Genomic DNA, 12,530 nt, shown 5'->3' on the forward strand with positions numbered 1-12,530 from the left:
ACATGACCAGCTGGGCGTTGTCGTGGCGAAGGCGGGGCAGCAGCTCTCTGGTCCTCCACTCCAGGAAGTTGTTGAGGGTGTCGGTGGGACTCTTCTCCACACGGATCTTGTCGCGGTCGCTCCAGATCTCCAGACCGGTCAGCGCCACGCGGACGTTCAGAGGACGGTAGAACTGAAAGAAAACCACAGAAACGGATCGGTTCTTCTTCTGCTGCTCTTTTAAAAGAGGCTAACGGTGACGGTGAGGTCAGAGGTCACGGCTCTCACCCAGTCCACCTGGTTGGCCACGTCCAGCATGCGGTAGATGATGGTTTTGTTGTTCTTCTGGTAGTTCAGAAACTGTGAAAACACAAATGATAAAAATTAGAAAACACAGAAATAGAAAACAACTTCATTATTATATAATTATAGTTTTAAATATTTTTTGGTGTGTTTTCAAAGGAAACACTCACTAGCTGATTCATTGTTAGCTGTTCTAGGTTTCTAAATAACTTAAAGGGTTATTTTGTTTGTTTAAACTGGGTTGTGTGTTTTCTCTTGGTTTTGAGGTAAAATGACGTTTTTGTCAACGGAGTCTGGTGGCTTTAAAGAAAGAACCTTCAGTTCCCCGTCAGTGAGGTAGAGATGCTGTGAACAGGAGCAGCAGAAAAACATATTTTAGAAACCTAAAAGAATACAAATTCAAATGAACACAATATTTAGAATATGTTCACCTCTTCACTTTGCTGTCAGACAGAACTTTATGATGAGAAACTCAAGTTGTTATCTGTGTTCTCTTCAAACACACCAGACTCCATTGATAAAACCAGTCATTTAGTAGTATCTGGTTTTGCCTGATTTCTACTCCTGCAGGTTGTGAACTAATGAATTCTGTGAGGGAAACTCAATTTACTTTAGATTTGGACCTGCAGTTGTTTAAATCCTCTGTTGGTTGATCTTTGATTTGTTTGATAGATTCAATAGATCAATACAAGTTTGTCACAACACAACTCCACGACTGGAAAACAGAAGAGTTGGATGAAGAGGAGAGGATCATTTGTTTGTTAGTGTGTAACGTATGCTGTACTTAATACTCTGACAATAAGTATGTATGTGTATAAATATACATGTAGCAACGCCATCATGTTCGTTTAGTTAATAATCAATAGAGCGATCAATAATAACAATACTTAGCAGCTGTTTCTTATAGATGAACACAAACACTGACCTCCTGGTGATCGGCCACCAGGTGATTCTCAGACAGGATGTCTCTCTTACTCTGCAGACAGAACAAATACATATAAAATACCTCATAGGCCACCAGCACCAGCTCGATGTACTTGGTCTCAGACAGGATGTCTCTCTTACTCTGCAGACAGAACAAATACATATAAAATACCTCATAGAAGTACTGCTGGTACTACCCAGAGTACTACTGATACTACCCAGAGTACTACTGATACTACCCACTGATACCACCCAGAGTACTACTGATACCACCCAGAGTACTACTGATACTACCCAGAGTACTACTGATACTACCCAGAGTACTACTGATACTACCCAGAGTACTACTGATACTACCCAGAGTACTACTGATACTACCCAGAGTACTACTGATACTACCCAGAGTACTACTGATACCACCCAGAGTACTACTGATACTACCCTACCCAGATACTACCCAGAGTACTACTGATACCACCCAGAGTACTACCCAGAGTACTACTGATACTACCCAGAGTACTACTGATACTACCCAGAGTACTACCCAGAGTACTACTGATACTACCCAGAGTACTACTGATACTACCCAGAGTACTACTGATACTACCCAGAGTACTACTGATACTACCCAGAGTACTACTGCAGGGACTAATAATGACAGAAGTATTCTTTGACATGAGCTACTGGGAGAATCTGCTGGTTCTGACCATCACTTCTGATTATTACAACCAGGGTCTGTCCGTCTGTTTGGTCGACAGCTCTAAATACTACAATACCCATGAGCCTTTGCTCCCGTTGCCATGGCAAAGAAGCCGATCAGCAAAAAACTGATCCAGAACCTGAAAGTGGTTTAAACTGCAGAGTAAGTCTAATCTCTAACTTCAGCTCCCTGCAGAGTTTGGAGCGCTGTGATTGGATGTTTCCTGGTGAGATGCACCCTGGGAGTCGTGGTTTTCACGTCTACAGTGCTCCTGTCACCTTTAACCCCAGATGTTTTCTACCACAGATGTTCCTGTCTCACCCGGTGTGTGTGGGTGGAGCTGTGGAGAGGGGGCACCGCGGTGTGTGACACCCCACATCCTGCAGCACCGTCGCCCTCCAGAGGGCTGGTGGAGAACAGCAGGTGAACTCCTCCTCCTTCACCTCCTCCTCCTCCGCTTCCTCCTCCGCTCCCGTCTCCCCCCTCCTCCCCCCCCTGCTGGTGGAGGTCCTCCTGAGGCTGCAGCTCAAAGCTCAGGGTGGAGTTGAAGGCGATGATGCCGCTGCAGCAGGAAACACAGGAAGTTATATTTATTATGATGATCCATCAGACCGATTGATGACGTCAGGAGACAGAGAATAGAGAAGAAAAGATGCAGACTGATGATTATGAAACACTGAAGGAATCTGGAAGAAGTCTGAGCGACTGCTTTAACTAATAATCCTAAAAACAAGTTATGGAAAGTAAAATAGTACTTTTACTTGAGTACTCTTAAGAACACATTTGATGTACTTTGTACACTTTCTGCTCTTATTTCACTACATTTATTTTACAGATTTAGTTTGTTAACAGATTAAGATTTGTACACAAAAAAACATGAATAGTTAATAAAAATCTGTTGTCATAAATTAAACCATTCTTGTTTAAAAACAGTTCATAAAAGAACAGCTGAACCCATCAGTCCATTAATCAATTAGTCCGTTAATCAATTAGTCCATTAATACATTTAATGGACTAATTGATTCAAAAAGAATGTTAAACCATTTGCTGGCTCCTGATGTACTCATTTTAATAATGTTAATGTGTTATTTATGATGTTAATATATTAGTATATTAAAACATTAATTAATTATTAATAATCGTAATAATGTAAATGTTCTTGTAATTATGTTAATAATGTCAAAGTATTTGTAATTATATAATGTTAATTATGTAAATGTTGAGCTGAAGAGTAGAGTGAAACAATAATACATTGAATTAAACTTATAACATGTATTAATTAATAATTGATAAAGAAGCTCTTTCTCCTTCTTTTCCTTCATATTTGTAAAATAATAAAACTAATAATCAGCCTCCGTTTAGCGTCTGTTTTAGTTTTTTCCTCGCTGTGCTCTCAATAACCTGATTATCATGAAGGGAATAATCCTCTGTGTGTTGATCCGGTCACAGAGGTTCTCTGTGTGCAGAGCCTCTGACCTGGAACCCAGAAACCTGGACCAGGTCCTCATCACGTGGGCCTGTAAACAGATAATCCCTCTGAGGCCTCTCACACTGTGAGCTGCAGGAGGTCAAAGGTCACGGCCGCTGATCCGGATCGCTGTGACCTGCAGAGGAACGCTGACGTCGTCACTCTCGGTTTTCTGAGGTCAGCAGAAACACAAAGACCTGGATCTCAGTGAGTCCTGGACTCTGTTCAAACCGGATCAGAGGGTTTAAGAGATGTACTTTCACAAAATGTGTTTTCTGTGAATAAGCAGGCGTTTTATAACCTGGAGATCTGGTTCTGTTCTTCATGAGGACAGAACGCTGTTTGTTTGTAAACACTGAATACTTAATCATGTTCTTTAATTAAAGCCATCTATAAATTCACAACTGAACGCAGCAAAACAAGTTCTCAGCTCACAGAAGGCTGAAAGATATAACGTTTATTCATCGTCATGGCGACGCCTACTTGTGGGATAAACACATTATGAGAGACTGAGTAGAACCTGAAAGTGTCATTCTGTATCTTATTGGTGTCTTTAGTCTTTATATTAATTAGTTTCATAAAATAATGTTTGATTTAATGTCCTTTATGTCACGGTCAGGGTGAATACTGGATTCTGATTGGCTGCTGGGTGTGAGGTTTGTTACTGACTTTGAGTCTAGCTAGCTTAAGCTACGTTTTCTGATAGCATAATGTTTGATTTGTGTGTCTAACAGTACTCTGTGTGTGTATTAGTACTAGATGTGTGTATTAGGACTAGGTTTTTAAGTACTAGGTGTATTTGTATTCGGGGTCGTTGCTGACAAGAGTCCAGAGCAGGAGCTCAGAGCCACTGAGGGTATTAGTACTAGGTGTGTGTATTAGTACTCGGGGTGTGTATTAGTACTCGGGGTGTGTATTAGTACTCGGGGTGTGTATTAGTACTCGGGTGTGGACTGACCGGAGTCCGGAGCAGGTGCTCAGAGCCACTCTGGACTGAGGGAATCCTCGGACGTTGCCGTGGTAATAACAGTGAGTCTGCACACAAACACACAAACATCTGTCACAGCTGGAAACACAACAGACGGTCTCGGTGGCGGTGCGTTCACTGACTCACCACAGGGTCGGCTCTCACAGACACCCCGGTGCCGTTGGGCAGGTAGTAGAAGACGTTGGGCGGTTTGGGCAGCAGGTCGCTGAGGAGACACAGAAGAGAAACGTCACATCTCTAACGCTCTATGTTCATGTTGTGTTCAAGGACACCCAGTAAATCTGAGACTCACTGGTTCTTCTCCAGGTCCAGCAGGAAGAGACGTCCTCCCACCTCCAGTCCACACTGCAGCCGGTCAGGGTGACCGTCCTGAAGACACACACAACGTTCAGTTACTGAGAGCGTTGAGGACTACAGTCGTCCACATCCACAAGACTACGTTTATGTTTTGAAATGAACATATTTTCTACGTTAACGTCGAGCGTCCTTTAAACGACCAATAAAACAGAGGCGTTTGAGAACGCTGCTGACACCATGTTAGTTTGAAAACCCGTGGGTTGTGTTGTAGTCTGTACGGCCAGAACCAGTGACCTTTAAAAACGATGAAATAGACACCTGAGGTCACTTCCTGTTTGGGTCTCATCAGTCACGACGTGTCCTTTTGACTCGTCACGCCTCCAGAAGAAAACAATCAAACATCAGAATTGATTATTGATCAACCACCAGGTTAACTCATCATGGATATCTGATCACAGGTGTTGTGCACCTCGTTGTCTTTACTAGCAGAGTGTTCAGTTAAATTCTATATTTTATAATTCTACTACTAACGACATGAGGAGGAAGCAGCTGTTGCTGGAGCGGACGTTAGAAGGCACAGTTTGAGGATTTGAAGAGGACGATGGACACAAAATAAATGTGTTTTTTCTGCACAACTATTGTGAAGTTCACAAAGAAACTGTAAAGGAACAAAAGCATAAACGTTCTCCAGTACGACAGAGACTCCAGACAGCAGCAGAGCTACGAGAGAGAACAGAGAACAAGGAAACAAAGGAAACGAGTTTGTTGATCCGTAATCTAGTAAACTTTGATTAGTAAGTGTTCATTTTAAAGTAAATTTGATGTGATAGAGAAAGACCTGCAGCCCTGGGACAAAGTCTGAAACATAAAACTTGTTTATTTAGTATATAGAAGATATAGAGGAACATCTTAAGTATAAAACATGAACTTTTATAATGAAAGAGTACTTTAATACTATTATTATAATACTGTGTCGTATTGTCTTTATACTTAAACACCACAGTGTGGATCACTGATCTGCATCAATCTGAACAATTTTCTATTTTGTCACTTCCATCTTTTAGTGCTTTAGGACGGGGGCGGGGCTTAAGTACATCCGTTATCCAATCAGAGTGCTTTCCTGCCTGTTGATGGAGCTGCTCTTTGATGAGGAGAAACTTCCTGTCCAACGCCTCCTCGTTTTCTCCTCTCAGCTAGGTGTGTGTGTGTTATTGTATGTGTGTGTGTGTGTGTGTGTGTGTGTGTGTGTGTGTGTGTGTGTGTGTGTGTGTGTGTGTGTGTGTGTGTGTGTGTGTGGTGTTTATCTCAGGTTACAAATGTTTTCTTTCACACAGAAACATCGTCTTTGTTCTGGACACATGAACTGTTTTCTTATTGATGAAAATATAAATATAATATAAAGACGAGTCATAATCACCAGAACTAAACGTCGTCATGGTAGGCTTTTCATCTATCCAACGGTTCTTGAACACATCATGTGTGACGAACGCTTCCGGCAGAAAAATCAACCAAAATGAACAATTTATTCTAAATGTCTTTAAAATCTCGCCCTGAATGAACGGTTTAACTTTTCATGTCAGGCTTCTCATTTTCACACGACAGACAGAGGAGACCAGCTGTAGATAATTAAAGTATATCTAATCAAATTGGCTGCTGTCTGTTTTCACACAAACACACAGTTTTTGTTTTTGTAGTTCATCTAGTTTAAGAACAAGATATTAAACAAAGTCAGAGGTTCTCATTTAAACCTCCTCTTCATTTCATTTATCAGATCAGAGTTCAGGTTCTGAGACGACGACCTGCACTGTGTAGAATAAAATAATGAATAAATATTTATTTTATTGATATTTAATATAACATTGTGAGAACCTCTAACCTGAAAAAGAAGTTTAAAAGTTGACCTGCTGGTTTTTAATAGTTTCCTTTAGAATGAGCAGAATTCCTCTCTGAGGCGTGTTTGTTTTCTCCACCCTCTCTGTCATTGTGCAGCAGGATGGAGGGGGGGGCTGAGTCATGATCAGTCCAGCTGGGTGGGTCTGACAGGAAACTGATCCTGAAGCTGTGAAACCGGCAAAAACCCTCCACACACACACACACACACACACACACACACACAACACACACACACACACACACACACACACACACACACACACACACACACCAGTGAGGAGGCGTTCACTGACCTGAACTCTTGTGTGGACAACGAGCCGCTCAGTAAGCCCATTAGAGCAGAGAATTATCTGATTAACTGATTAGTTGATGGTCAGCAAAGTGATCAGAAACTATTTTCACTAATCAATTCAACGTTTGATTCCCTTTCAAAATATTTTTTTTATTTTATATATGTTTATATATATATATATATATATATATATATATATATATATATAATAATCTATAGTGAGTTTTTTTCTTCATAAAAACACACAACTCAAACGATTAGTAAATAAAATATTGTATTTTATGTATTAAAACAGATCGACTCATTATTAGTTTAATGATGTGTTATTCTCTCTCTCTCTCTCTGATGAGGTCATGTCTCTCGCCCGTTCTCCAGATGATGTCATAGCTGCAGACACTGTGGGTGAGGCTCAGAACAGCAGACCACAACAGAGGAAGAGGAGGAGGAGGAAGAAGAGGAGGATGAAGAGGAGGAGGAGGAAGAAGAGGAGGATGAAGAGGAGGAATAAGAAGAAGAAGAAGAAGAAGAGGAAGAAGAAGAGGAGAAAGAGGAGGAATAGGAGGAAGAAGAAGAAGAGAAAGAGGAGGAATAGGAGGAAGAAGAGGAAGAGGAGAAAGAGGAGGAATAGGAGGAAGAAGAAGAAGAAGAAGAGGAGGAGCAAGAGGAGGAAGAAGAGGAAGAAGAAGAAGAAGAGGAGCAAGAGGAGGATAGGGAAGATAGGGGGAAAGAGGATAAGGAGGAGGAAGAAGAAGAGGAGGAGGAAGAGGAGCAAGAGGAGGATAAGGAGGAAGAGGAGTAGGAGGAGTTTCACTACTGCTGTGATACAGTATTACTCTGGTTTATGTAGAAAGTCTCTCCTACACCTAAAGCATCCCCTGCTTTATGGTCTGTTTGACTCTAAATGGAGCATCATTTACTAAATGAACATCATGCTGTATTGAAGAAGACTTGAAACTAGAGATTGAGACCATAAACTCATGTTTACAATGTTTACTGAGGGAATAAATCAAGAGAGAAGTAGAGTCATTTTCTCATAGACTTCTATACAACCAGAGGAGTCGCCCCCTGGTGGACAGCAGAGAGAATGCAGCTTTAACACATGAAGCTTTGACTTCGTTTTAACATGTACGCTCTGTGAACAAACAGACTTCATCCTCTGATCAGGTAGATGTTACTCCTCTAAATCTTTATGTAGATGATAGTTATTGATCAGATATTGATGATCTGAATGCTTCATACAGCTCCTTTAATTAAAGACCCCTTTCACTGATAACTAGAGAAAGTAAAAAAAATAATAACTACAAGACAAAGGAATAAAAGTAAGAATCAAACTTGGATAAAGTTCTTAAGAATCACAAAAAATGAGGACCGGTAGTGAGAGAACCGATTTAAAACTAGATATCCAGACTATTGATCGGTCTGATTGGCTGATTGGCTGATTGGCTGCAGGTTTCAGCTCAGAGATTCAAACAAAAGCAAAGTGATTGATTATTCTGTCTACTTCAGTCACTCCCCATCCTTCTCCTCGTTTCCTCCCGGCCGGGTGGAGTCAGGGTGGGGGGGGATTTCTACAGGAAGTGATCTCAGCTTCTGTCAGCTGCACAGGAAGTGTCCGTCCTCTAACTACCCCCCCAGATCTCACACTTCCTGCAGGAAGCTCCTGGTGAAAGCTGACCACGCTCCAACGTCCTTCCTCTCTGTTATTACAGTGAGGCGTTGTGTTCATGAATGAAGGAGAACAGAGAGACCTGCCCTCCCGTCTTAACGATGTTCAACAGTTCTGTTAAAGCAGAGAAGCTTCAATAACTCTGTCCTCCACCACAGACACCGCCTCGTTATTTTACTTCATGAAAATAAGTCATTCAGTTCAATTTAGCAAAATAAATGCTTTTTGAAACACACACACGACACACCCAAAAATATCTTCATCAGGTAACCATGGTAACAGGTGGGGGGACTTCTGCTTTGTTTTGTTAAATGTGGAAGGAAAGTGTGTGTGTGTGTGTGTGTGTGTGTGTGTGTGTGTGTGTGTGTGTGTGTCCCACCCATTCCAAACATCCAGTGAACTATTTGATGGAAACCAGACTGAACTGAGGACCAGTAAAGCACAGAAACACACCAGTAAAACACCACTAAGAGACCAGTTATACACCAATAGCACACCAGTAATGAACCAGTTATGAACCAGCTATGAACCAGTAACAAATTAGAAAAGGCCAGTAATGAACTAGCAATGAACCAGTTACGAACCAGTAACAGACCAGTAATGAACCAGTTATGAACCAGCAATGAAAGCTATGAACCAGTAACAAATTTGTAAAAGACCAGTAATGAACTAGTAATGAACCAGCAATGAACCAGTGATGAACCTGCAATGAACCAGCAATGAACCAGTTACCAACCAGTAACAGACCAGTAATGAACCAGCAATGAAACAGTTATGAACCAGTAAAACACCAGTAATGAACCAGTAAAACACCAGTAATGAACCAGTAAAACTCAGGAGAAATACCAGTAGCAAAAGAAACCAACCAGTTATAAACCATGAACCCTTTCATAGCTGGTTATTAAACCAGTAGAGGTCCAGTTTGATCCCAGTGTGATGACATCACCACTGGTCTGACGGTTTGACCTTTGACCTGCAGGAGCTTCGGGGGTTCATGACTCACCTGCAGAGCTTCGGGGAGGCTCCTCCTCTTTCCTCCCACCAGGACGAACGGACGTGTTTTCTCCGGGAGGGGACGCCGCCGCCGGTCCACACCTGAGGACACAGACAGACTGGGAGCATACTGGGAAGATGAACTGGAAGTTGTAGTTTGACAGAATTATTTTTACGTTTGAAATGTCTTTAGAAATAAATAAAACATTAAAAATCTAAAAATCAATATTGTTTGTTTTGGTTCAAAAGAGGACAAACTGTTGATTTACAAATAAATAAAATATATATATTTAATTTTTGGGATCAAACTGGTCAAAATATAAAAGGGAATTATTATTTAAATATATTTAAATCAACACATCACAATAAATGCTAATAAATATAATGTATTAAGTTGACATAAAATGTTTGGATGTGTTTAAAAAAGAGAAATGTTTTTATTTATGTATAAGTGGTATTGATCCTTTAACATGCAGATTAATATATTGCACTTTTATATCAAACTTCATTTGACTGTCTCAATGTGATCAAATGTATTTTATGTTTTTTATTTTACTGTTTTTATTATCGACTTCATCGTGACCTTGTGGGACTGTAATAATAATAAAATATGAATAATAATAAATGAATAATAAAAATAACGAATAATAATAAATAATAAATAATATACGAATAATAATAAACGAATATTAATAATAAATGAATAAATAAAAATGAATAATAATAAATTAAATAAAAATAATAATAATAAATAATAAAATATGAAGTACAAATATGAATAATAACAAATGAATAATATTAATAGTAAAAATATGAATAACAATGAATGAATAATAATAATAAAAAAAATATGAATAATAATAATAATAATGAATAAATATGAATAAAAATAATGAATAATAATAATAAATAAAAATATGAATGAATAATAAATGAATAATAAAAATATGAATAACAATAAATGAATAATAAATAAAAAATATGAATAACAAATGAATAATATTAATAATAATAAAATACAAATATTAATATTAATAAATGAATAATAATAATAATAAATTAATAATATTATTAATAAAGAGTGTAACATTAATTCATGTGTACTTTCACTGGTTTATGAATATTAACGTCTTAATTGATCCTTTAATAGTAAATCAATAGTCTGTCAGATTCCAGCAGGCTGATGACGTCAGAGCGGGTCCCCCGTTACCCTGGCAACGGGGAAACGTCCCCTCAGCTCAGTTTGCGACGGCTCCGCTCCACCGCTTTACGGCAGCCCTTACCTGTCGCAGGGACGCCGGGCCCGTCCTCCGGCCGGCCGTCCGGGGCCAGGGCCCCTGCGTGGCCCCGCGGTGCGTTCAGGGACCCGGCGGCAGTGAGCGCAGCGCGGACGCTGAGCAGCAGCAGCAGCAGCACCGGAGCTCCGGTCATCCTCCGCCAGCTGCGTGCGCACCCGCGGGAGAAAGCGACCGTGACGTCCTCCGTGAGAAACCCCGCAGCGATATCTGCAAAACAGTTTACGGCCCCAGGAAACTCCCGCCAACACCGCCTGATGCTCTGCGTTGCCCGGGTGACGTGACTCCGGACGGCTGTGTCCGTGCCGAGAGGCTCCGGAGCGACTGGTCCCCGGAGGAGGCGGGGCTCCTGTTTATACCGGGAGATACGTCATCACGCTGCCGGACGCTGACCGGAAGTCCTGACAGTCAGGCTTCAAAATAAAAGTCACTGAACGACAGTCTGTTATTATATTATATTCATTATACTAAACTATATATAATATATATATTATATATACTATTATATATATACTAAACTATATATATATATTATATATTATATACATTATATACTAAACTATTATATATATTATATATTATATACATTATATACTAAACTATTATATATATTATACACATATATATATATATATATATATATATAATATATATATTATATACTAAACTATTATATATAATATATATATATATAAACTATATTATATATATATATATATATTATATACTATATACTATATATATATATATATATATATATATATATATATATATATATATATTATATATATACATTATATAATATATATATATTATATATATATTATATATATATATTATATATATATTATATACAGCATTTAACATCATTTAACTACATATTTACATTTAACCACATTTAACTCATTCATTCAAGAAAAATCTAAACATTTACTGTTACTTGATTCTTTTCTAATATAATTAAAATAATTAAACACGTACTTTCCACTTAAACTACATAAATGTTTATTAAAATGATAAATGTCTTTTTTAAGTTAAATTGAAACTAATAAATTACACATTATTTACATTGCAGAGTAATAGTCAACACGTTTAACTGTCGGACTCCTACTGCTGTTTGAGTCAATCACACTTTAAAAGGAACTTAATTATTATTAAATAAAATATAAAGTCCATCCAAGTTAAGATAATTTTATTTATTCAGCCCAAAATTAACAAACTCATTAATGAGTCAGAAAAAAATCCTAATTAGTGGGTCTTCAATGTAATTTCATATCTAGATAAGTTTATTCATCACAGATTGAAGAATCAGACCTGCTCTCTCACTCAACTTATGATATCTATGATATAAAAGTTACTCCTTCTGAAGTCAATTCTGCTTGTGACATAAACACAATCTTTTCAAAATAAAAGTTTTTTTAGGTTTAGGGAACAAAACTATTTAGTGAGTTTAAAAAAAGAGTATTGTTTTGGTTAAATTAACTCCAGATGTCTCACTGTCCTTCATTAATAAATACGATGAAGACAAAGTATTTAAACTGTGACTGCAGGTCGACAGCTGAACGCCGAGCTCAGCAGGATTACAGGTGAGTGATGTCATCGTGGGTTCAGAGACCCTGATGATGTCATCATACCAATACCTATGTTGAATACACTTCAGAGACCCTGATGATGTCATCTGTAATGTTGATGTCATCGAGGGTTCCCCCCGATGCACGAGCTGCTGTGGATC

General features: G+C 38.8%; 1 protein-coding gene across 1 annotated transcript in view; it reads right to left on the reverse strand.

Annotated features, from left to right (window-relative positions):
* adam15 (ADAM metallopeptidase domain 15) overlaps positions 1 to 11,104 on the reverse strand; it is a 22,247-nt gene extending 11,143 nt beyond the window's left edge. Inside the window, 10 exon segments of the mRNA XM_054620962.1 lie at positions 3 to 172; positions 268 to 339; positions 1,208 to 1,234; positions 1,301 to 1,348; positions 2,228 to 2,468; positions 4,333 to 4,409; positions 4,489 to 4,567; positions 4,655 to 4,731; positions 9,514 to 9,605; positions 10,787 to 11,104. Coding sequence (XP_054476937.1) covers positions 3 to 172; positions 268 to 339; positions 1,208 to 1,234; positions 1,301 to 1,348; positions 2,228 to 2,468; positions 4,333 to 4,409; positions 4,489 to 4,567; positions 4,655 to 4,731; positions 9,514 to 9,605; positions 10,787 to 10,934 — 1,031 coding nt within the window. The 5' untranslated portion in view covers positions 10,935 to 11,104.
* Between the last annotated feature and the right edge of the window lie 1,426 nt (positions 11,105 to 12,530).

Source organism: Anoplopoma fimbria, chromosome 20, assembly GCF_027596085.1.
Source record: "Anoplopoma fimbria isolate UVic2021 breed Golden Eagle Sablefish chromosome 20, Afim_UVic_2022, whole genome shotgun sequence".
Lineage (NCBI taxonomy): Eukaryota > Metazoa > Chordata > Actinopteri > Perciformes > Anoplopomatidae > Anoplopoma > Anoplopoma fimbria.